Below are 27,196 nucleotides of genomic sequence, written 5' to 3' on the forward strand. Positions count from 1 at the left end.
AGACATGTAGCAAAATACATCTCGGCCTAAATTTATGAAGAACAATTATTTATTTGCAAACTTTTATAACAGAAACAAAGAAAAACGTGGGTCTTTTTTCAAAATTTTCGGTCTTTTTTTATTAATTTTGAAAAAAATTAAAATCCCAGCGGTGATTAAATACCACCAAAAGAAAGCTTTAGTTGTGTGAAGAAAATGATAACATTTTAGCTTGGGTACAATGTTGTATGACCGCGCAATTGTCATTCAAAGTGTGAGAGCGCTGAAACCTGAAAAATGGCCTGGGCAGGAAGCGGTAAAAGTGCCCGGTATTGAAATGGTTAATGGCATCCCAGTCTTAGTCTGTAGGGTTCAATATTGAGGTGGCCAACCATTTGCAGCTATAATAGCTTCAACTCTTCTGGGAATGTCCACAAGGTTTAGGAGTGTGTCTATGGGAATATTTGACCATTCTTCCAGAAACGCATTTGTGAGGTCAGGCACTGATGTTGGACAAGAAGGCCTGGTTTGCAGTCTCCGTTCTAATTCATCCCAAAGGTGTTCTATCTGGTTGAGGTCAGGACTCAAAGTTGGTAGCATGAAATTGTCCAAAATGTCTTGGTATGCTGACGCCTTAAGTGTTCCCTTCACTAAAACTAAGGGGCCAAGCCCAACCCCTGAAAAACAGCCCCACACCACAATCCCCCCCTCCACCAAACTTTACAGTTAGCACTAGAGATGAGCGAATCGAAGTATCTGAAGTGGAATTCGAGTCGAATATCTGAAAAATTTCGATTCGTGCCGAATCCGAAAAATAGCCTAATTCGGACGCGCGAATCGAAATTTTTCAGAAAATGGCGGCTGACATGTGCGGCGACGGAGCGGGGATGTCTGGGAAGGCGCGCAGACAAGGCGCGCTGACCCATAATGCATGCCTCAACTACATGTGATCGCATCAGCCTATCAGCAGCCAGCCAGCCAGCACTGTGTAATGGTCGAGCTATAAATAGCGGCCATTTTGGAATTCTTCATTTGCCTGCAGTTATTGAACAGAGGCAGACCGCTCTGTACTAGGGACAGGGACAGAGTTAGGGCCACAGAAACGATAATTGGGGACAGAGAAAAGTTACTTAGGGACAGAGAACCATTACTCAGGGACACAGACTTGTTAATGAGGGCCACAGAATCGTTATTTAGGGACAAAGAAACGCTAGTTAGGGCCACAGAATTCATAATCAGGGACAGACAGAATTGTTACTCAGTGCCAGAGAATTGTTACTTAGGGCCACAGAAACGTTATTAGGGCCACAGAATTGTTACTCAGGGACAGACAGAATTGTTACTGAGTGCCAGAGAATTGTTACTCAGGGACAGACAGAATTGTTACTGAGTGCCAGAGAATTGTTACTTAGGGCCACAGAAACTTTAATTAGGGCCACAGAATTTTTACTCAGGGACAGACAGAATTGTTACTCAGTGCCAGAGAATTGTTACTCAGGGACAGACAGAATTGTTACTGAGTGCCAGAGAATTGTTACTCAGGGCCACAGAAACTTTACTTAGGGCCACAGAATTTTTACTCAGGGACAGACAGAATTGTTACTGAGTGCCAGAGAATTGTTACTCAGGGACAGACAGAATTGTTACTGAGTGCCAGAGAATTGTTACTTAGGGCCACAGAAACTTTACTTAGGGCCACAGAATTGTTACTCGCACAGACACAGAATTGTTACTCGCACAGACACAGAATTGTTACTGAAGGCCACAGAACTGTTACTTAGGGCCACAGAATTGTTACTCGCACAGACACAGAATTGTTACTCGCACAGACACAGAACTGTTACTGAGGGCCACAGAACTGTTACTTAGGGACAAAGAAACGCTAGTTAGGGCCACAGAATTCATACTCAGGGACAGACAGAATTGTTACGGAGTGCCAGAGAATTGTTACTCAGGGACAGACAGAATTGTTACTGAGTGCCAGAGAATTGTTACTTAGGGCCACAGAAACTTTAATTAGGGCCACAGAATTTTTACTCAGGGACAGACAGAATTGTTACTCAGTGCCAGAGAATTGTTACTCAGGGACAGACAGAATTGTTACTGAGTGCCAGAGAATTGTTACTCAGGGCCACAGAAACTTTACTTAGGGCCAGAGAATTTTTACTCAGGGACAGACAGAATTGTTACTGAGTGCCAGAGAATTGTTACTCAGGGACAGACAGAATTGTTACTGAGTGCCAGAGAATTGTTACTTAGGGCCACAGAAACTTTACTTAGGGCCACAGAATTGTTACTCGCACAGACACAGAATTGTTACTCGCACAGACACAGAATTGTTACTGAAGGCCACAGAACTGTTACTTAGGGCCACAGAATTGTTACTCGCACAGACACAGAATTGTTACTCGCACAGACACAGAACTGTTACTGAGGGCCACAGAACTGTTACTTAGGGACAAAGAAACGCTAGTTAGGGCCACAGAATTCATACTCAGGGACAGACAGAATTGTTACGGAGTGCCAGAGAATTGTTACTCAGGGACAGACAGAATTGTTACGGAGTGCCAGAGAATTGTTACTCAGGGACAGACAGAATTGTTACTGAGTGCCAGAGAATTGTTACTTAGGGCCACAGAAACTTTAATTAGGGCCACAGAATTTTTACTCAGGGACAGACAGAATTGTTACTGAGTGCCAGAGAATTGTTACTCAGGGACAGACAGAATTGTTACCGAGTGCCAGAGAATTGTTACTCAGGGACAGACAGAATTGTTAATGAGTGCCAGAGAATTGTTACTTAGGGCCACAGAAACTTTAATTAGGGCCACAGAATTTTTACTCAGGGACAGACAGAATTGTTACTGAGTGCCAGAGAATTGTTACTCAGGGACAGACAGAATTGTTACCGAGTGCCAGAGAATTGTTACTCAGGGACAGACAGAATTGTTACTGAGTGCCAGAGAATTGTTACTTAGGGCCACAGAAACTTTCATTAGGGCCACAGAATTTTTACTCAGGGACAGACAGAATTGTTACTGAGTGCCAGAGAATTGTTACTCAGGGACAGAGAGAATTGTTACTGAGTGCCAGAGAATTGTTACTTAGGGCCACAGAAACTTTAATTAGGCCCACAGAATTTTTACTCAGGGACAGACAGAATTGTTACTGAGTGCCAGAGAATTGTTACTCAGGGACAGACAGAATTGTTACCGAGTGCCAGAGAATTGTTACTCAGGGACAGACAGAATTGTTACTGAGTGCCAGAGAATTGTTACTTAGGGCCACAGAAACTTTAATTAGGGCCACAGAATTTTTACTCAGGGACAGACAGAATTGTTACGGAGTGCCAGAGAATTGTTACTCAGGGACAGACAGAATTGTTACGGAGTGCCAGAGAATTGTTACTCAGGGCCACAGAAACTTTACTTAGGGCCAGAGAATTTTTACTCAGGGACAGACAGAATTGTTACTGAGTGCCAGAGAATTGTTACTCAGGGACAGACAGAATTGTTACGGAGTGCCAGAGAATTGTTACTCAGGGACAGACAGAATTGTTACTGAGTGCCAGAGAATTGTTACTTAGGGCCACAGAAACTTTAATTAGGGCCACAGAATTTTTACTCAGGGACAGACAGAATTGTTACTGAGTGCCAGAGAATTGTTACTCAGGGACAGACAGAATTGTTACTGAGTGCCAGAGAATTGTTACTCAGGGACAGACAGAATTGTTACTGAGTGCCAGAGAATTGTTACTTAGGGCCACAGAAACTTTAATTAGGGCCACAGAATTTTTACTCAGGGACAGACAGAATTGTTACTGAGTGCCAGAGAATTGTTACTCAGGGACAGACAGAATTGTTACGGAGTGCCAGATAATTGTTACTCAGGGCCCCAGAAACTTTACTTAGGGCCACAGAATTTTTACTCAGGGACAGACAGAATTGTTACTGAGTGCCAGAGAATTGTTACTCAGGGACAGACAGAATTGTTACTGAGTGCCAGAGAATTGTTACTCAGGGACAGACAGAATTGTTACTGAGTGCCAGATAATTGTTACTCAGGGCCCCAGAAACTTTACTTAGGGCCACAGAATTTTTACTCAGGGACAGACAGAATTGTTACTGAGTGCCAGAGAATTGTTACTCAGGGACAGACAGAATTGTTACTGAGTGCCAGAGAATTGTTACTTAGGGCCACAGAAACTTGAATTAGGGCCACAAAATTTTTACTCAGGGACAGACAGAATTGTTACTGAGTGCCAGAGAATTGTTACTCAGGGACAGACAGAATTGTTACGGAGTGCCAGAGAATTGTTACTCAGGGACAGACAGAATTGTTACTGAGTGCCAGAGAATTGTTACTTAGGGCCACAGAAACTTTAATTAGGGCCACAGAATTTTTACTCAGGGACAGACAGAATTGTTACTGAGTGCCAGAGAATTGTTACTCAGGGACAGACAGAATTGTTACGGAGTGCCAGAGAATTGTTACTCAGGGACAGACAGAATTGTTACTGAGTGCCAGAGAATTGTTACTTAGGGCCACAGAAACTTTAATTAGGGCCACAGAATTTTTACTCAGGGACAGACAGAATTGTTACTGAGTGCCAGAGAATTGTTACTCAGGGACAGACAGAATTGTTACGGAGTGCCAGAGAATTGTTACTCAGGGCCACAGAAACTTTACTTAGGGCCAGAGAATTTTTACTCAGGGACCGACAGAATTGTTACTGAGTGCCAGAGAATTGTTACTCAGGGACAGACAGAATTGTTACGGAGTGCCAGAGAATTGTTACTTAGGGCCACAGAAACTTTAATTAGGGCCACAGAATTTTTACTCAGGGACAGACAGAATTGTTACTGAGTGCCAGAGAATTGTTACTCAGGGACAGACAGAATTGTTACGGAGTGCCAGAGAATTGTTACTCAGGGCCACAGAAACTTTACTTAGGGCCAGAGAATTTTTACTCAGGGACAGACAGAATTGTTACTGAGTGCCAGAGAATTGTTACTCAGGGACAGACAGAATTGTTACGGAGTGCCAGATAATTGTTACTCAGGGCCCCAGAAACTTTACTTAGGGCCACAGAATTTTTACTCAGGGACAGACAGAATTGTTACTGAGTGCCAGAGAATTGTTACTCAGGGACAGACAGAATTGTTACTGAGTGCCAGAGAATTGTTACTTAGGGCCACAGAAACTTTACTTAGGGCCACAGAATTGTTTCTCGCACAGACACAGAATTGTTACTCGCACAGACACAGAATTGTTACTGAGGGCCACAGAACTGTTACTTGGGGCCACAGAAACGTTAATCAGGGACACAGAATTGTTACTGAGGGCCACAGAACTGTTACTTAGGGCCACAGAATTGTTACTCGCACAGACACAGAATTGTTACTCAGGGACACAGAATTGTTACTCAGGGACACATAATCGTTTAATTAAAGAGTATGTCAGACAACATGCAGAGGAGTGGCAGAGGAGGCAATGTTTTAGGAGCGAGCAGACGTGGCAGCAGAGGAAGGGGTCGAGGCAGCACTATTCGCAGCCAGAGGCCAGTGCTCCCGGTGTCATCCAGCGGTCGTGTCTCCACCGACAACCCTGCCGTCGTCGATTGGTTGGCTCGGTCGTCTTCCTCTTCCCAGGTCACCTCTGACACCTACAGCCAACGGTCGGTGGGTACGTCAGACACAACCGTTAGTTGGCATGGCCCGGGACCAAGCCCACTGAAATCACGTGTCCTCTACCTGCCCCTGTCCTTTGGTGTTCCCTCACCAAGCGAAGTATCGCATGCTGTGGGCTCAGCCCCACTGTACAGTGAGGAAGAGCTAACAGAGGGCGGTCAGGAACGGGGGGAGACATCCGCCTTTTCAGCAGCCAGGCGAAGAAGTAGTGGCGAGGAGAGTGGCTCGGTAACCGGTCTAGAGACAGGTCTGTCTCCTGACCCAGACGCAGCCGAGGGGGCTAGTAGTGAGGCGGAGACCCTACTTGATGATGAGGAGGTTGATCGCACTTGGCAGCCTCGTCGTCATCAGGCAATTTCTTCCGCATCATCAGGAGAAGAGGGTGGCAGCTTGGCAGCGAGCAAAACAGTCGGTGGGTTGCCCAGGAGACAGCAGCAGGGTCGCAGCAGTGTCAGTGGAGCCAAACGGCCACGGAGTAGAGCACCAGCTCCACTGCAGCCTACCACCACGGCCAGTAGTGGTGCCGGTGTGCACGGAGGAAGCAGCAGTCAGCCAGTGAGGAGTATCGGGGGCAAAGTTTCCTACTCGGCGGTGTGGCAATTTTTCGTCAAGCCGCCCGAGGAAGTAAACGTAGCCGTATGTCGACTATGTGGCCAGAAAGTCAAGCGTGGCCAGGGGGCCCATGTTGGGACTATTTGGGCCATGTTGGGACAATGGGAGACCTCCCATTGCTGCTGTCTCCATCGCCACACTCTGCCATGTGCCACTTTCAGGTCTCCTCACACACTGCTGGTGTGTTGAATTTTTTGACATAGGGTGCTGGCAGATTACGGGCCTCCCATAGCTGCTGCCAGGCCCCTAATCTGCCATAGGCCCCTATATACCGCCTCCTCATGCTGCTGCCAAGTCCAGAGTCTGTCATGGGTCCCTGTACGGCCTCCCATTGCTGCTGTCTCCATCGCCACACTCTGCCATGTGCCACTTTCAGGTCTCCTCACACACTGCTGGTGTGTTGAATTTTTTGACATAGGGTGCTGGCAGATTACGGGCCTCCCATAGCTGCTGCCAGGCCCCTAATCTGCCATAGGCCCCTATATACCGCCTCCTCATGCTGCTGCCAAGTCCAGAGTCTGTCATGGGTCCCTGTACGGCCTCCCATTGCTGCTGTCTCCATCGCCACACTCTGCCATGTGCCACTTTCAGGTCTCCTCACACACTGCTGGTGTGTTGAATTTTTTGACATAGGGTGCTGGCAGATTACGGGCCTCCCATAGCTGCTGCCAGGCCCCTAATCTGCCATGGGCCCCTATATACCGCCTCCTCATGCTGCTGCCAGGTCCACAGTGTCTCATGCCATGTGCCACTTTCAGGTCTCCTCACACTGCTGGTGTGTTGAATTTTTTGACATAGGGTGCTGGCAGATTATGGGCCTCCTATAGCTGCTGCCAGGCCCCTAATCTGCCATAGGCCCCTATATACCGCCTCCTCATGCTGCTGCCAAGTCCAGAGTCTGTCATGGGTCCCTGTACGGCCTCCCATTGCTGCTGTCTCCATCGCCACACTCTGCCATGTGCCACTTTCAGGTCTCCTCACACTGCTGGTGTGTAGAATTTTTTGACATAGGGTGCTGGCAGATTAAGGGCCTCCCATAGCTGCTGCCAGGCCCCTAATCTGCCATAGGCCCCTATATACCGCCTCCTCATGCTGCTGCCAGGTCCAGAGTCTCTCATGGGTCCCTGTACGGCCTGCCATTGCTGCTGTCTCCATCGCCACACTCTGCCATGTGCCACTTTCAGGTCTCCTCACACTGCTGGTGTGTTGAATTTTTTGACATAGGGTGCTGGCAGATTAAGGGCCTCCCATAGCTGCTGCCAGGCCCCTAATCTGCCATAGGCCCCTATATACCGCCTCCTCATGCTGCTGCCAGGTCCAGAGTCTCTCATGGGTCCCTGTACGGCCTCCCATTGCTGCTGTCTCCATCGCCACACTCTGCCATGTGCCACTTTCAGGTCTCCTCACACACTGCTGGTGTGTAGAATTTTTTGACATAGGGTGCTGGCAGATTATGGGCCTCCCATAGCTGCTGCCAGGCCCCTAATCTGCCATAGGCCCCTATATACCGCTTCCTCATGCTGCTGCCAGGTCCAGAGTCTCTCATGGGTCCCTGTACGGCCTCCCATTGCTGCTGTCTCCATCGCCACACTCTGCCATGTGCCACTTTCAGGTCTCCTCACACACTGCTGGTGTGTAGAATTTTTTGACATAGGGTGCTGGCAGATTATGGGCCTCCCATTGCTGCTGCCAGGCCCCTAATCTGCCATAGGCCCCTATATACCGCTTCCTCGTGCTGCTGCCAGGTCCAGAGTCTCTCATGCCATGTGCCACTTTCAGGTCTCCTCACACTGCTGGTGTGTAGAATTTTTTTGACATAGGGTGCTGGCAGATTAAGGGCCTCCCATAGCTGCTGCCAGGCCCCTAATCTGCCATGGGCCCCTATATACCGCCTCCTCATGCTGCTGCCAGGTCCAGAGTCTGTCATGGGTCCCTGTACGGCCTCCCATTGCTGCTGTCTCCATCGCCACACTCTGCCATGTGCCACTTTCAGGTCTCCGCACACTGCTGGTGTGTTGAATTTTTTGACATAGGGTGCTGGCAGATTATGGGCCTCCTATAGCTGCTGCCAGGCCCCTAATCTGCCATAGGCCCCTATATACCGCTTCCTCATGCTGCTGCCAGGTCCAGAGTCTCTCATGCCATGTGCCACTTTCAGGTCTCCTCACACTGCTGGTGTGTAGAATTTTTTTGACATAGGGTGCTGGCAGATTATGGGCCTCCTATAGCTGCTGCCAGGCCCCTAATCTGCCATAGGCCCCTATATACCGCCTCCTCATGCTGCTGCCAGGTCCAGAGTCTGTCATGGGTCCCTGTACGGCCTCCCATTGCTGCTGTCTCCATCGCCACACTCTGCCATGTGCCACTTTCAGGTCTCCTCACACACTGCTGGTGTGTATAATTTTTTGACATAGGGTGCTGGCAGATTACGGGCCTCCCATAGCTGCTGCCAGGCCCCTAATCTGCCATGGGCCCCTATACCGACTCCTCATGCTGTGACGTTGCAACAAGGTGGAATTCAACCCTACATATGTTAGACCGCCTTTACGAACAGCAAAAGGCCATCACAGATTTCCTGATGTTAAAAGCGGATAAAGGTATTCCCTGTGTAACTTAGATGTCAGCCATTGGCAGCTCATGCGTGACACCTGCGCTTGCTCAGGCCCTTTGAGGAGGCCACGCTATTCGTGAGTCGGCAGGACTATGGGATGAACGACGTCATTCCTCTGTTGCACGTCCTGGAACAAATGCTGTTAACAATGGCTGGTCAGGGTGCGGTAGACGTGGCGCACAGATCTCAACGCCACATGACCCCTGTGGGGGCAGGACAGGAAGAAGAGGAGGAGGTAGAGGAGGACATTGGTGCTCAGGAATTATTGAGTGAAATGGGTGGTTTTTCCACTCAGCGGACAGGAGTGGAGGAGCAGGAGCATCTGGTAGAGGAGGAGGAGACAGAGGACCCAGACGCACCGTGGCAGTATGCTGTGGAGATGGAGGCAGGGAGTCCCTCGCATTCCTTGGCACAAATGGCCCATAGCATGCTCGGTTGCTTGCGTAGCGACAGCCGAATAATAACCATCAGACAGAGGGATGACTTTTGGCTGTCGACCTTGTTGGACCCTCGCTACCGTTCAAAAATGGTGGCCTTTTTCACACCTGCTGAGAGGGAGGCCAAAATAACGTACTATAAAAACCACCTATGTAGTCAGCTGGTCTCTGCCTGTCTGCGTCAACGTCCATCCTCAGACACTGTGGGCCCTGTGCGCTCGCGTTCCGCTGCCATGGCAGCAGGGGAGGGGTGGGGTGGTAGGAGCAGTGGCAGCTCCACCAGCAGCGGCTGCCTCAGTCTGCAGTCGATGATGAGTAGCTTTCTTCACCAGCGCAGTGAGGAAACTACTAACCAGCCGCAGCAGCAGCAGCAGCAGCAGCATCAGGTGGACCTGGAGCAGGACCTCAAACAACAGGCTTAGGCCTACTTGGACAGCACCCTGCCAACCGAGGTAGACAATCCCCTTGACTACTGGGCAACGAAACTTGACCTTTGGCCCCAACTAGCTGAATTTGCCCTTGAAAGGCTGTCATGCCCGGCCAGTAGCGTGGCATCGGAGCGCGTGTTTAGTGCGGCAGGAGGTATTGCAACTCCGCGGAGGACACGACTGTCCACCCAAAGTGTGGAGAGACTGACGTTTGTGAAAATGAATCAGGCGTGGATTAGTCTGGATTTCAAACCACCAGTTCCTGACACAACTGACTAAATCCGCCATGAATCATGCCCCAAACATGTGCCACTTTCAGGTCTCCTCACACTGCTGGTGTGTTCCATTTTTTGTCATAGGGTACTGGCAGATTACGGGCCTCCCATAGCTGCTGCCAGGCCCCTAATCTGCCATGGGCCCCTATACCGCCTCCTCATGCTGCTGCCAAGTCCAGAGTCTCTCATGGGTCCCTGTACGGCCTCCCATTGCTGCTGTCTCCATCGCCACACTCTGCCATGTGCCACTTTCAGGTCTCCTCACACTGCTGGTGTATTCCATTTTTTGTCATAGGGTGCTGGCAGATTACGGGCCTCCCATAGCTGCTGCCAGGCCCCTAATCTGCCATGGGCCCCTATACCGCCTCCTCATGCTGCTGCCAGGTCCAGAGTGTGTCATGGGTCCCTGTACGGCCTCCCATTGCTGCTGTCTCCATCGCCACACTCTGCCATGTGCCACTTTCAGGTCTCCTCACACTGCTGGTGGGTTCCATTTTTTGTCATAGGGTGCTGGCAGATTACGGGCCTCCCATAGCTGCTGCCAGGCCCCTAATCTGCCATGGGCCCCCGTACCGACTCCTCATGCTGCTGCCAGGCCCGTAATCTGTCATGGGCCCCTGTTGTCGCTTGTTGGCATATTCCGCTCGTTCAGATGCTCCTTCTCCTGCTACTCCTCTTCACGGATTCCGTCAGCAGTCTTTCTTGGAATCCGTTTCCAAGAGACAACAGTTTGCGAGCACGCACCAGACGGTGCAGAAACTGAACGTCCTCCTGTCCAAGTTGCTGCTGCCAGGCTTGTAATCTGTCATGCGCCCCTGTACCGCCTCCTCATGCTGCTGCCAGGTCCAGAGTGTGTCATGGGCCCCCGTACCGACTCCAAATGCTGCTGCCAGGCCCGTAATCTGTCATGGGCCCCTGTACCACCTCCCCATGCTGCTGCCAGGTCCAGATTGTGTCATGGGTCCCTGTACGGCCTCCCATTGCTGCTGCCAGGCCTGTAATCTGCCATGGGCCCCCCTACCGACTCCTCATGCTGCTGCCAGGCCCGTAATCTGCCATGGGCCCCTGTACCGCCTCCTCATGCTGCTGCCAGGTCCAGAGTGTGTCATGGGTCCCTGTACGGCCTCCCATTGCTGCTGTCTCTATCGCCACACTCTGCCATGTGCCACTTTCAGGTCTCCTCACACTGCTGGTGGTTTCCATTTTTGTCATAGGGTGCTGCATGGCCTCCCATTGCTGCTGCCTCCACCGCCACACTGTGGCTCCACACTCTGGTTTTGGCCCCGTGACTGGCCAAATGAGTGAAGTGTGCGGTGATTCTAAGATCGACGGCACTCATCTGCATGTCATACTGCCTGACAGTATTATTTCTCTTCCCCAGCAGACTCCAAGGGCATTTAAATTAAAGGTACAGTGTTCAGCACTAATATTAAGTCTCTCTGAAGCCTAGAAACACCCTTTTTTAAGTTAAATTCACAGCGAATATATTCGACTCGAATCGAATTTTTTCTACGAATTCGCCGAATCAGTCGAATCGAATTTTTGAATACTTCGCTCATCTCTAGTTAGCACAATGCAATCAGGCAAGTACCATTCTCCTGGCAACCGCCAAACCCAGACATGTCCATCGGATTTCCAGACAGAGAAGCATGATTCATCGCTCCAGAGAACATGTCTCCAGTGCTCTAGAGACCAGGGGTGGTGTGTTTACACCACTGCATCTGACACTGTGCATTGCACATGGTGGTGTAAGGCTTGGATGCAACTGCTCGGCCATGGAAACCCATTCCATGAAGCTCTCTACGCACTGCTGTGCTAATCTGAAGGCCACACGAAGTTTGGAGGTCTTTTAGCTATTGATTCTGCAGACAGTTGGTGATCTCTGTGTTCTTCAGCATGCGCTGACCCCGCTCTGTCATTTTACATGGCCTACCATTTCACGGCTGAATTGCTGTTGTTCCCAATTGCTTACATTTTGTTATAATACCACTAACAGTTGACCATGGAATATTTAGTAGCAAGGAAATTTCACAGATGGACTTATTGCACAGGTAGCAACCTATCACGGTACCACGCTTGAATTCACTGAGCTCTGGAGAGCGATCCATTCTTTCACAAATGTTTTAAGAAGCAGTCTGCATGCCTAGGTGCTTGATTTTATACACTTGTGGCCATGGAGGTGATTGGAACACCTGAATCCAATGATTTGGAGGGGTGTCCCAATAATTTGGGCAATATAGTGTATTTGGCAAACATAAATGAATTACAATGGTTTTTGACACCATGATTTATTACACGAAAATTACAGTTTACAGGGTCCAGGAAGATGGAAAACTGGGCATTGCCCCTGAGTGCCAGGAGAGATAACATGGGACTTAAGACAGAGATGTTAAATTGCACTCTTTTGATCTCAAGCTAAGATGGATTGGGAGTCCAGACATACAGGGCTCAATTCATAAGAGGTATTTTCCTTATTAAAATCTGAGATAAAATGGCTCATTAGTTGGTCTTGATGTTCAAGTTGAACATAAGTTCAACTCCAACATCGGGTGTTTGTGTGTTCGGTGAACACATAAACAATAAAGGCATTCGGTGGGCTGTTAGCCCACTGCGCCCCACAATGCACTGTGTTCTCACAATGTACTGTGATTGGCCAAAGCAATGCACCTGACCGCAGGTCAGATGCAATGCTTCACCCAATCACAGCTCAATGCACTGTGAGAGCCTTGATTGGCCAAGTCTCTGTGACTTTGGCCAATCATGGCTCACAGGCTAAGCCCATGCCCCACACTATATAAGGCTGCTTACACAGCAGCCTTCTGTGGTGTGTTGGTGGAGTTAAGTGAAGGTAGTTAGTGATGTGTTAGGAGGCAGTATAGTGTAGTCAGTATTGTGCGGTGTTGTCAATGAAGTGTTAGTGTTTTTTACAGCACCGCTGTTCTCATTTTCTTTTTTTTTTTTGCACCATCAGATTCTGTTGTTGCAACTTTAGTATCCCCCCTCCTGTGTCAGCAGTGGTTTCCCTTTTTTTTTTTTGATTTTTAATATTTTTAGCAGCACTAAAAATATTTAGGGCATAATTGCTGGTCCCCCTCCTACATTGTAGGTGTCCCTCTTTCTGCGTCACCAGTGGTTCCATTTTTTTAGCTTTCTGAATTTGTAATTTAATTTTCTTTCTTTTTGCTGCAGCAGCAGCAAAAATATGTTGGCCATAATTGCTGTTCCCCCTTCTATATCGCGGGTGTTCCTTTATCTGCATCACAAGTTTTTTTTTTTCTTTTTTTGGCTTTCATTTTTTTAAATTTATTTCATATTAATTTCCTTTTGTAGCAGCAGCAGTAAAAAAAATTGTCTGTACCCCCTTTATTAAAAAAAAACCACAATAATAAAATGGGTTATAGGGCACCAAGTGCAAAGTATTGCACCCAAGCACCAAATTCCCATCCCACACTCTAAAATAAAAACTTATAAAAATCCCTGAAAAAATCCCTATCATGCCCAAAAGACCAACAAGGAGAGGCAGATGTCTACTCAGGGGCAGCTAAAAGAGGACAAGCAGGCTCTGTGTCCATAGTGAAAAGTGGTGGTCGTACACATAGTGTATCCTCTGCAGCCAGGGCACACTTGTCCTTTTTTTCCCAGGTGCTGGCTCTGTTATTGAGCTACAACATGCAGAAGAGGTGGTGAAGTGGATAACTAAGCCATCATCCTCATCCCGTCACCCAGGTTCATACTAGTTCACCTTCCACCGCAGATGTCAAATCCACAGACTCCTTGTCCACAGCGACAGAGGACTCACCTGAATTATTTGAACATAGTGTCAGTTCCGTGCTGCTGGAGGATGTGCAGCAATTTGAATGCTCTGATGTTGGTTGAGAAAGGGAGTGACGTGACCCTAGAGGGAGGGGGTGCCAATGGTGGACAAGATGCCATGTTCTTCCAGTCACAGCATACTGACAAGTTGGCTCCAGTGACAAGGAGGGAGGGGATAATGAGGTCACTGACTGTGCTTGGGTACCTGAGAGAACAGAGGAGGCAGGGTGCCCTCCAGGGGCAGCCGCAAGGGCAGCTACCCTATTGCATCACATGACAGAGCTCCACAGGTGCAGGAATCCCTGCTGATTTACAAAAGTTCATTGGTGTGGGCATTTTTCAACACGTGCAGGAGACTGCAGCGTTGCTGTTTGTAGCCTCTGTCAGAAGCAGATCAATTGTCACCAAAACAACAGCCACTTGAGCACCACATGCTTGACAAGACTTATGATGACCTGCCATGCAGCCCGTGGGTAATTGCACCTGAAAGACCCACATCATAAAAAAGTGCAGACTTCTCCTTGCTTCTCATCTGGGACCTCTACCCCTACTATACCTCAAGTCTTCTCAACAGCCCCCACTGAGAGGGATGATAGTATAGCAATGAGTGCCACAAATTCTTGCACCCAATCTGCTAGCAGTACACCACCTGTGTAACATATGGCAGTCTTCAACGGATGGTTTTCAGTCCCCAGAAACTCAGCCAGGAGTAGTACGTGACTGGGAGGCCGTAGTTCCTGACAGTGTCATCTTCAGTGACCCAGAGGACTCTCATGCCTCATCAAACTTATGCTGCATGGGCTCCCTGATTCTGCAAAGTCTGCAAAAGGACTCGAGAATTCATGGCATCAAGGAGAGGGATCATTACTGGCTGGCAACCCGTTTTGATCCTCGTTACAAGAGTAAAGTTGCAGAGCTCATCCTGTCTTTGCAGAGGGAGCAGAGAATAAGGTTTCCTCTTAAGGACGCCTTGAAGAAAAATGTGTGTAACACTGTTCCATAAATTGGAAGGTTACCATTTCCTGGACAACGTGTTTCTGAGGCTTTGTTTGGTCAAAGGAAGAGCAGTGGATTAGGAGGCCAGCTGACCGATGCCGTTAACAATTTTTTTGTCCTCAGTGCCCAGGGCTTTCAGGTTTAAGCACCCATCTGCATCATATGATGCAGGATTATCTAGAGGCAGGAGCAGACTTGGAGAGTTTTCCAATTGAGGAGCCACTGGGTTACTGGGTCTTAAGGATGGATCACTGGCCAGAACTTGCTCAATAGGCAATTGAGCTACTGGTTTGTCCTGCATCAAGCATGCTTTCTGAATGGACATTGAGTGCTGTTGGAGGTTTTGTGATGGATAAAAGAGTGCGTCTGTCCACAGACTCCATTGACTGTCTGACATTCATCAAAATGAATCAGTCCTAGATCAACAGCAACTATCAAGCCCCTAATGCTGATGTAACTAGTTAGATTTATTAGGGATCTGAGATCCCTTGAAGACTACCTATGCTGTCTATCCTATTCCTTAATCCTGATTATGCTAGCTTACAACAATGTTTATGGTTTAGGGCACCACCAACACTCAAGGCCCAATTTTTCTGCACCTGTCTGACAGGTGCATGTAATTTCAATTTTATTTTACAATTTTTAACAGCAGGGCCCATTCCTGTGCCCAGCAAGAGTAACTGTGAGGGGTTACAGTGTTCAGGCACCACCAACACCCAAGGCTCAATTTTTCCACACCTGTGTGACAATTTCAGTTTTTTAGAGCAGTACCAATTCCTGCACACATCAAGAGTAACTGTAAGGGCTTACAGTGCAGAGGCACAGGTAACACTCAAGGCCCATTTTTTCAACACACTGTGTGACAGGTGCAAATATTTTGAATTTTAAGAGCAGGGTCCAGTCCTGCTCTCATCAAGAATAACTCTGAAGGGTTACGGTGTGAAGGCACCACCAACTGTTCGCCAGCCATACACCCCAAAATGCACTGCGCTCTCACAGTGCACAGTCCCCACCCCACAATATATAAGACAGAGGGGAGAATACTCTCCCTGAAAAAATACCTAAATAAATAATAATTTAAAAAAATATTCAAAAACAAAGAAATACATTAAAAAAACATTCCCTGTCCCCCCCCCCCCCCCATACATACCAGGCCATTTAGGTGTGGTAAGAAAGTTACGAGGGACCCCATAGTAATTTTTTTTTTCTTAAAGTGCGTGGGGTTCCCCCTAAAAGCCACACCAGGCCCTTTAGGAATGGTAGGACTTTTAAGAGGAATCCCACCTCCCAAAAATGTGGAGAAAAGTGCGTGGAGTTCCCCCTAAAAGTCATACCAGACCCTTTAGGCCTGGTAGGACTTTTAAGGGGAACCCTTCCCTGAAAGAATGGGGGTGGACTCCCCCCTAAATTCCTACCAGACCTTTGATCCGAGCACAGGAAAGGGAGGGGAGGGAAGTTTTTTTTTACTGTGGGGTCCATCCTAACCTTCCTACCAGACCTAAAGGATCTGGACTGGGGGTGTTCTTCTTTTTTTTTTATAAAAATGTAATTGATAAAAAAAAAATGTAAGTCCTGCTGCAGCAGGTTCTATACATTGTACAGATGTGCAACTTTGCAGGTAGTTTAAGGGGATCCCCCAGGCATAATATTCAAAGGAATTTTTTTTTTGTTTTACTTTAAGCAATGAAAAATGACTGCCCCTTTAAAAACGGTACTTTTTGAAGAAAATTTTTTGCCCACGGATTCATGTCCCTCAGGGCAGTACCCAAGTCCCCATACCCCTTTTATGGCTAATAACTTGCTTATAAACCTTTAAAATGGGCACTTTTGAATTTACAAGTTCGAATCCCATAGACTTGTATTGAGTTCAAAGTTTGCAGTCAAACTTTCGTTAGGTTTGAATGTTTGACCGTGAACTGGGGGTGTTCGACCCATCACTATAGCTCAAAGCGTTTATCATAAATTTTTTTGCAATTCACAAAAAGGAATAAAATAAAGCATGAGCTATTTCATCAAAATGTGAGGACCCAATGATTCTGTGTTTTTCCATATTTAGGTTTCTATGCATTACTGTTGAAAAACTGATCCAAAAAGGTAGAAACTACTCCAGACTGGCTATTTATATTTTTACATTCCTTAAATACCTCATGGCTGGACCACCACATATTTACCTCATGCATTTCTTTATTTCCTTTAGTGAATTGACTTTAACACCGTTTTATGAGGTATTTACCAAATGTGTTTTGCTTTTTGAGGTAAATACAGTTGTGACCAAAATTATTCAACCCCCAATGCTGTAAAGGGGTTTAGGGACTATAGTGTACATTTGGAATTGTATTCAGAATCAAATCCTACAAGGACGTTGTAACTACCCAAATGCAACTAAAATGACATCAATTGTTTATGTAATACAGTAGTAAATGGTTCTTATGTGGTTTCTTCATTGCCACAATTATTCAACCCCTTAAAGACTACCACTCTGAAGAACAGAGGTTCATACAGGTGCTTTCCATCAGGTATTGAAAACACCTGTGGATGTCACCGAGCAGCAATCAAGCATAATAAGCACCAATTAGGCAGCTTTAAAATGACTGTGATACTCAGCTCCTTCTAGACATTTACTGGTGTGGTTACAAACATGGTGAAGGCAAGAGAATGGTCCAGGAAGACAAGAGAAGAGGTGATTTCTCTTCACAGGAAGGGCAATGGCTATAAGAAGATTGCAAAGATGTTAAACATACCAAGAGACACCTTAGGAAGCATCATTCGCAAATTCAAGGCAAAGGGCACTGTTGAAACGCTACCTGGTCGTGGCAGAAAGAAGATGCTGACTTCGACTGCTGTGCGCTACCTGAAGCGTAGAGTGGAGAGAAGTCCCCGTGTGACTGCTGAGGAACTGAGAAAAGATTTGTCAGATGTGGGTACAGAAGTTTCAGCCCAGACAATAAGACGCACACTGCGTAATGAAGGCCTCCGTGCCAGAACTCCCAGGCGTACCCCCTTGCTGTCTCCAAAGAATAAGAAGAGTCGACTGCAGTATGCCAAAAGCCATGTGGACAAACCACAAAAGTTGTGGGATAGTGTTCTGTGGACTGATGAAACAAAATTAGAACTGTTTGGGCCCATGGATCAACGCTATGTTTGGAGGAGGAAGAACAAGGCCTATGATGAAAAGAACACCTTGCCTACTGTGAAGCATGGTGGAGGGTCAATCATGCTTTGGGGCTGTTTTGCTTCTGCAGGTACAGGGAAGCTTCAGCGTGTGCAAGGTACCATGAATTCTCTTCAGTACCAGGAGATATTGGATGGAAACGTGATGCAGTCCGTCACACACCTGAGGCTTGGGAGACGTTGGACCTTTCAACAGGACAATGATCCCAAGCATACCTCCAAGTCCACTAGAGCATGGTTGCAGAGGAAAGGCTGGAACATTTTGGAGTGGCCATCGCAGTCACCAGACTTAAATCCGATTGAGAACCTCTGGTGGGACTTAAAGAAAGCAGTTGCAGTGCGCAAGCCTAAGAATGTGACTGAACTGGAGGCCTTTGCCCATGAAGAATGGGCGAAGATACCCGTAGATCGCTGCAAGACACTTGTGTCAAGCTATGCTTCACGTTTAAAAGCTGTTATAACTGTAAAAGGATGCTGTACTAAGTACTAAGATTGAATGTCACTTGGGGGTTGAATAAAACTGATAATGCTGTGAGCACAGAAAAGACATTTGTGGTTATTTCATTATAACTGTTATGTTATATTTGTCTGACCTACAAGTGCCTCTTTAATGTAAATGTAAGCAAGATGACTGAATGATCAAAAGCAATGTCAAACTGGCCAAAACACTCAATTTCAGTGGGGGTTGAATAATTTTGGTCACAACTGTACCTCATAAGTGATAATGAATTGACATTTTCATTATCTCATCAGATAAGTGGAAAAAATGTGTCTCATGATTCAATTATTTCATGAGATATTCTTTAGTGAATTGAGCACACTATGTCCACGCCAACCCTACGGCTGCCATTTGATCCATGGAAAACCAAAAGGGGATAGAGGGAATGTAATGGTATGGTTAAACCAATATAATTTAGTCATAAAGAGCTTGGTCAAATGTCAGATTTCACTAGGGAACTGTGGTAGTTTATAACTCACCAAAAGGACACATTTGATTTTGTGACTTTTATTAAGGCACTAAGCTGCTGTGCAGAGAGGATGGAGGAGAAGTAGAAATCTTGTTTCTCTGAGGCCTCCATAGGTGTCATCAGTACTAAGACTGTGTTCTGAATCCTGTAGTAAGGTACTGCTGTACTGGGACTGGTTATCTTATATTCAGGTCCTGTTGTCACCTTGTTGGAACTTTGAGAATACATTGTGCTGCACTCATTGGCCCTGATGTGCATTTATTGTACTCTGGGTAGCAAACATCTGGTCCCTTTTACAATATGCACAATGTAAGTGCAAAATGAAACAATTAATTAACCTCCCTAGCGGTATTCCCGAGTGTAGCTCGGGGTAAAATGTCAGTGCCAAAAGCGGTAACCCCGAGCTACACTCGGGCTTACCATGCGGCGCTGCATAGGGAGTCCCTGCAGAGCTTACCTTGTCCTTCACTCCCGCGATGCGTCCCCTGCAGCGTCCCCGGCCATCTCCTCCGGCCGATGCCGGCATCCATGTTCCGGTCCCTGTGACGTCGGGACGTACGGGCGGCGGCGGCGGCGGGAAATTTGAAAATTTTAAAAAATTTAATTTTTTTCCAAACAAATTTTACATAGCAAAACATTGCTGTTTCAACCCATTTCACATACATGTTGTCCTTAGTGCTTTGTCCTGTGCCCTGCCTGCATTTTGTCTGTTCTTTCTGCCTGGAAACTGAGAAAGTCCATGGCGTCCAAAAAGTGTCCCTTTAGGTCAAAAGCGGTTTTAGACCAGCTAGAGAACAGCGATGAGTTATTCCTAAAAATTACAGCCTACAATAAAAAACTACATATTTCCATGCAAAATAATGGTACCACTTTCAGCACCAAAAATCTGAAATAATCAGACCGCTAGGGAGGTTAAAGTGTTCACCAATGCCAGAAGTCTGCAAAGCAAAACAAGAGAGTTTGAAGCTTTGGTGCCTGAAGAGAACTATGACTTCACTGGTATTGCTGAATCTTGGCTTCATTCTTCACATGACTGGGCCATTAATATTCCTGGCTATGCTCTCTTTCGGAGAGACAGGGCAAAACGAAAAGGTGGTGGTGTCTGTTTCTATGTGAGAAGGGATTTCAGAGCGAATGTGAAAGAGGATCTTGTTGATTGAGAGTGTGATGAGGCTGAAGTATTATGGGTGGAGCTGTATATGCGTATGGCTGGCCATAGATAATACAATTTTCTTGAGATTTTTGGTTTAGATTTACCAAAAACCATATAATATGAGGTCAAAACTAACAACACTTTCAATTGTATCCAATTTAGGCATGCTCTTGCACTACATAGTTGAAGGTAAATCTAAAGGAAATTGGACAGAAAATTGTATAATGTATGGCCAGCCTATGTGTACTTCAAAGGTAATCATTGGAGTTTGTTATAGGCCTCGCAGTGTTAATGAGGAGGTGGAGACTCAGCTCCTTGCACAGATCGAAAGGGCTGCAAGGGCTGGGACAGTGATAATAATGGGGGATTTTAACTACCCGGAAATTGACTGGAGTAATGGCACTGCAGGAACAGTAACAGGGAAGAAATGTAGAAATCTATTACAAGGCAATTTAATAGTACAGTTTATAGAAGCTACAACTAGAAACTGGTGCTCTGCTGGACCTATTAATCTCAAACATCGTAGAAAGTATTACCAATGTTCATATTAAGGAACAGTTGGGTAGCAGTGACCATAAAATGGTTACATTTAATATTCGCTGTAAACAAGCTCATACTGGAAAGCTAAAAACACTTAATTTTAAACACATTTTCCAAGACTGAGGGTTGTTCTCCAAGATTTAGACTGGGAGAGAAGGTTTTCATTAAAGAACACAGAACAGTAATGGGAATAATTCAGATTGACTATATAAACACACTGCAAAATATATTCACAAAAGTTTAAAAGGCTAAAATTAAAACCTATGTGACATCCAATGAACTGGTCCAATTTTGATCCATGTATGGCCAGCTTAAAGGATAAGTTCATTTTTGGGAACATGTAACATGTTCCACCCATTTTATAAGGTTAACATATAAAATGTTCTCACTCCTGCAGGCTCTCCCTGATTTCTCTCCCCTCCCCCCTCTCTGTGCCAGTGGCCTGGGGAGCACTGAAGTGGCTCCTTCAGTTAGCTCTTGGACTTCTTATCAGGTAGCCCAAAAGCCAACTAAAGTAGCACTCACAGCAGGCTGACAACACTTCTGTTAATTGTGAGGCAATGGTTTAATGTTGTCAGCCTGCACCAGAAAGTGCTGTTACTGGCAGGTTCTCCAGGTAATAAGATGTACAAAATGTTTTTTTTTTTTAATTTGCTTATGAAAACTGTATATGGTGAGGCATTGTCCAAAACATACTGTAAAAGAATTATGGTTTACATACACTTTAATTAGTTTCAAAATCTCAAGAACATACGTAAAGGAGAAGTAAGGTCAAAGCGCTTCTGTAAAGCAAGCAGACCACTTCAGGTGAGGACTGGATCACATAGCCCCTCCACACACACAACGGTGCTCGATCCAGGAACAGTGCCGAAAAACAAAGGTTGGCCACACTGAAAATCTTTCATTGGAATCTTCACAAACAGTATAATAAGAATATGACAGCTCCAAGACTGGAAGAGAAACAGTAAACACATTTCACATGAACATGTGCTTAGTCTTCTGGCCCTACTTCTGGAGACAGCAAGAATGCACTTCATTCTGAACATATTGAACCTACAGCGGACTAAAGCCCACTGTCAGCTGACATCACAGACCTGGTCCAAACTCTGGATAGATCCCAACTTTAATTTCAGGATCCCCTAACATCGAGCCACTGAGAGCCTAAGCCAGTCAATCCTACCCCCTCCGCAGCCCAGAGCACCAGTGGGTGCTGCAGCTGCAGAGTACCGGTGATTGACAGTAGCTGGCTCTCTGTTCAGTGAAGACCCGAGAACTGAGTGATCAGTGGCAGTTGATCACTCAGTTCTCGATGTAGAGGTGGTGGTGGACAGATGCAACATCAGATCCATTCTGCATTCACCTATATGAGTGTGTGTGTGTTTTTTTTTAAAAAAACCCTGCAACTGAGAATTTAATTTTACCTAAACACTTTTTATTGGTCATCTGATAACTTCTAGTCTTTTCAACTGTCACTAATGATGCTTGTATTATTGCCCATTATGGCCAGCTTAGACGAAAAGCTCATGCAATTCCTTCGATAAATCCTGGTTATTGGAGTTGAAATAACAGCATTTAAACAAAAGAGCGCATGCCTTCTTCTATAATAAAACCCATGACGAAACTTATGCTGATATATAAAACCACTATTTAAAGCACAGTCGTATGTAATGAAAAATGCAATTGCTTGAACGCTTTATTAACTATGCTTTCAATGCACGCAGGGCGTCTTTCCATCTGGTAATCCTTTAATTGGCAATTACTGAAGCACCTTGCTGTTAGTGGTTGCTAGTAGTGTATTTTGATCTGTCTGCAAATACAGCCTTTATTTTCAATAAATAAGTGACCCAAGCTGCAAAGATGTGTAGAAAAAAATTTAACAAACAAAACAAAGTATAAAACACAAGTTCAAATAGTTTGCGTAAATAGCAAATGTGTACCTATTCCTTGACTTGGTAATTTGAACAAAGCAGAATTGATATAGGGACATCTTCAGCTGCTTTTCAATATTTGTTCAGGTATTTCGTACACAAATCATACTGATATTTTGTGTCACAACTTTCTAATATTGATGAAACTCACATATTCCAAAAGGTAGACAGCTCTACTTACTGACAACACCACGATCTTCTTGGAATTGTATTCCCTTTGCTCGAAGTACCACTACCGTCAAACGTCCAAGGTAGTCATTGTAGCTTAGAGAGAACTGTATGTCTCCATATTCTGATGGTGGCTGTTAAGGTAAAAGGGTTATAACTGATTTACAACCAACACAGGAACGCAGTATACCTACTAAATGTAAGTTGTTTCCCTGGAGCATAGTCACGTAGGCTCCTTCAGATGCTAACTATAAATAAAATAGCCTGAAACAACTCTGATATGTGATTACTACCTATTATCTATCAGATACTGGTCATGGTAGCCAGAAAATGTAAATAAATGATAGTGAACTAAATTTTGAGTCAATTAGTCCATCCCATCAGATCTAGGACTTTTTCTTGAGTGTACCGAACTTGCCTATTTCTGGTGTGAACACCATGCAGCATCCAACTCAAGCTACATTTCTTTTTAGTTTTTATTAGAGTGGGGAACAGCAACATTTCTATCAGGTTTTCCTTTCTGTCTATAATCCCCATTGGGGAGATTTCCTTTTACTTCCTCTCCCTATTACTCTTGTGCAAGCAGAGACCTGCAAAGAGACTGAACCCCACAAAGGAGGAATTCCTTGACTACAGGACTGGGAGAGTCACGATAGTTGCACAAGTCTGGGGAGATGAGAAATCCGAGGAAAATAACGAGTCCAGGGGACTGAAGGGAGTCTGTAATTCTCAAGGTAGTGAGAGAGTTCAGGGTGTCAGGGGAACCCCTACAGAGAGGCCAGGATTGGGCATGTACATCTAGGGCTGTAACACTAGGCTGAGTGAGCCCGGAAAACCCAGTGAGCCAGGTCTGAGGGACTGGTGCCAGTAGCGGCAGTGCTGCTGACAAGGAAGACAGGTGGCTTCGCCTTTTTTCTTGTTGTTTTTGCTGTTTGAAATTGAAACTCTTGTGTAGGAAAGTTTTGTGAACTATGGGTTGTGATGTTCCTAAGCTTGTGCAGGTCAGCTAGGAGGATGAGTAAATTAAGTGGAAGGTACAGCCTTTTCACTCTAAGATTCTCTTAGGCTCAGTTCACACTATTGCGGGCTGTGCGGCCCATGTTTCCTAGGGCACAGCAGCCCATTCATTTGAATGGACTGCTGTACTCGTGCTTCTGCACAAAAAAGGTGCATGCACGTTTTGAAAATGCGGCCCAAGGGAAAGACCATCCTGCTTCCCTTCAGTTCCTGCACCCGCAATTGAGCTGCAGGCTGAGATGCGTTGGGGTACAACTCAGAATGAATGGCAACCCCGCGTTTCTTGTAAGAGCAGCGTTACATGGCTGCGGGTGGTTGTAAGTGCAGGAACAGATACGATTCCCGCACCCACAACCAGCCTGCATAGTGTGAACTGAGGGTTAAATCAGCACACATACTCAAACAGACTTCAGTTAAATGTTTAAATCTTAACTCTAGATTTCTGTCCAGGGGCGGACTGACAACTCATGGGGCCCCCGGGCAATAGGGGATCATGGGGCCCCTGTGTCCTTGCCCAAACTCAAAAAAGCCTATGAAAAAGGTACCAGGGGCATCTCATGGGGCCCCCTACTGACCCTGGGCCCTCAGGCAGTGCCCGAGTTTCCAAATGGTCAGTCCACCCCTCTTCTGTACAATCCTATCAAAAGCCCCCCAGTTGGCTTCTTTCAGAAACATGTTATATAACCTGTTCAACGATGTTAAACAAATGATATGCAGGTATTTACCTGATATACAAAGAGATTCAGAATTAAAGAAGATATTGTCTCCAGGAGATCGCTTTGTGGTTACAACAGCACCCATGATTGGCAATATACTAATTCCCAGTCTGTTTCAATCCAACAAAAAAAAATCACACATGGCTGGATACAGGGATCATGTTTGGTTGTGAGACTCATATTGCGCTCCCCATATTATCCAATCATTTGTGAATGATGGTCGCTCATTTAACAACAATTGGTGGAATGTGTGACCATTTCAGAGACTTTGTATAGACTACAGATGTGCCTGTATGTATCTTCCCAATATCAGGACCAATGAAATACCAGTGTAGCATGTCATTTTGTGGATGTCCCTAAGTTTAACACTGGATCTGATAAATTACAAAAAAAAAAAAAAATGACAACCCCATTAGGGGAGGAGATCTGTCCTCCTTACTGAGTAGAAGAACAGTATATTGGATATTTAATTGGGATCTAGAACTCTGAAAGGAATACAATTTGAATGGGACATAACCCAATATGACAAATGAAGTGTTTTAAATGAAATGTGCATATATGCCATTTTCTCTTCAGCTTTTTTCTCTTTTTTTGTTTCATCTTTCCTTTTTCTTACATTTTCCCCTCTTTTTCCCTTTTTTCTTTTTCTTCAGCTCTTTCCTTCCTTCGTCCTGCATTTCTTTCCTCCTTCCCTAGTTTTTCCTCCTCCTTCCCTCGCCTCCCCCCACCCGTTCTCATTGTCCTCTATCCCTTTCTGTTTTCCAGAATCCTAGGCTCCACAGATTGGGGACTACCATGGGCAGTGATACACTTCTGTACTCAAATGATGTATTATTTTTCTAGTTACAGTTATACAGCACAGTTTGTCAAGGAATTTGAAGTTCTAATTCTCTGTACCCTCTTACCTCTGAACTCTCTTGTTCGAGATCCCGCCAAATGACCAGCTTGCCATCATCTGTTAAATTCTCATTTTTCAGGGGGAAGAGAACCTGTCCTAAGAGATGGTGCTTCTTTATTTTATCCACATGGTAGACAGAAAATCTTAGTATCCTCTGATGTAATGTTTTACCGGAAACCTGCAGAAAATCAGATACATGGTCTATACAAGATCACAAGTGTGGAGTATTTCCAAAAGTATATCCGTATATCCAAAAGTTGAGAGTTAAGTTACAGGCCCCAAACTCTCTACCCTCTTCCAAATGCAATGGCTGTGAAAATAATGCAACCCCTCTTAAAACAAATTCTAAAATATTGTTGTAGAAATATTTCTAAATTTTGGATAGAGGGGAGAGGGATTAGAACGCCTGTCAGGTTTTTTTTTTTTTTGCTGTCTGTGTGTTAAGGAGATTCACCCTCTCTGCTTGTCCTGTTTACCATTATCGTTGAAACTGTAAGTAAAAAAAGAGAGAGGAAACCTTCCAATTGGGACACTAGTTCTGGTGACCTGGGGGATCCCAAGGAATTCCCCTAATTTGCAGGGATTTCCTCTCACTTCCTGTTTGGCTATGGGACAGGGGTGAATGAAAATCTCCACAATGGGACACAGATGATGAAAAATAATCTGACGGGTTTTATAATTTATGCCTTTTATAGTTTTTTAGGGTGTTATAGCTTATGCCTTCCTTGCTCTATCCAAAATGAAAACATAAAGTTTTGCCTATGGCTCTACTTTAATAAATAACCTTCTTTAACATTTGAAAATTGTTGGGGCACACTTTTTATTAATGCTTTATACAGATTTAACTTGGAAACAAAACCAGACTATTACATTCATTTGTACAAGGAACATTTATTGGAGTATTGCCACAATCAAGTAAAGTTACAACCTGAATGTCTGACAGCACAAATAAATATCTTGACAAACCTGTTGAACATGGCGATTTCCTCATTTTTAAGATATTTTTGGGGTTTTGAGTTTGTTGTCATTCTTTGAGATTAGGGAAAGTTTAAAGTAAAAATCTGTCATGAGGAAAATACAGACTATATCAGGCTTGTGACCTCCTTCTAAATATGTTTGTTGCCTGTCTGTTAGACTAATCCCCTGCCTCCAACACTTTCTGAATCCCTCACATGAAACATGAATGCAGATCAGGAAGATTGGAGTAAACTCAGAAGTTCCTTATCTCCATACTTGTTCCAGTGATTCAAATTTTTGTTGTTTTCTTTTTTTTTAATAACAGGTGAATTTTTATAGGTTTACAAAGTACAAAAGGTGTGGATTCAAGAACAGGAAGAGTACACACAAAGAGATACAGCACTTGGCTTTATGAATACAGAACAGAGTATGGAGTTAGCAGAGGATGTCCAATACAGTAGGCATGATAATTATATTCCAATAGTTGTATCATACACTACTAAAAAATAAAGTGATGCATTGTTCCACTTCTGCAAGAAGTGAGCTCACGTGCTAACAGGTGGCATGGGATCCTCCAGGGTGAGGTCTAGGGCCTGGTTCACAAATTTTAAATTCCTTGATATGTTTTATACCTAGGAGCATTTTTTGTTGCCTTCCCTGGACACATTCTATCTTTTTGTAAGTGGGGTCTCCAGAACTGGAAACAACGTTCTAAAAGGGGTCATTATATAGTGGAAATGGGACCTTCTTCCTCCTGCACTACCACATCATTCTGTACTGTGCCCGTCATAGCCCGATATCCCTCCAAAAAGTTCCTCCCAGCTGCCAGACACACTCTA

General features: G+C 45.4%; 1 protein-coding gene across 1 annotated transcript in view; it reads right to left on the minus strand.

The window, feature by feature from the left end:
- Positions 1–27,196, minus strand: part of LOC149460171 (synaptotagmin-15-like) — a 111,574-nt gene that overhangs the window by 24,251 nt on the left and 60,127 nt on the right. The window contains exons 5-6 of the mRNA XM_089680042.1: positions 25,408–25,578; positions 22,783–22,903 (exon numbers count right to left, since the gene is read on the minus strand). Of these exons, the coding sequence (XP_089536168.1) occupies positions 22,783–22,903; positions 25,408–25,578 (292 nt within the window). The remainder of the gene's footprint in view (positions 1–22,782; positions 22,904–25,407; positions 25,579–27,196) is intronic.

The sequence above is a fragment of the Staurois parvus genome, unplaced genomic scaffold (genome assembly GCF_062004578.1).
Source record: "Staurois parvus isolate SC_StPar_1 unplaced genomic scaffold, SC_StPar_1.0 ptg000234l, whole genome shotgun sequence".
Lineage (NCBI taxonomy): Eukaryota > Metazoa > Chordata > Amphibia > Anura > Ranidae > Staurois > Staurois parvus.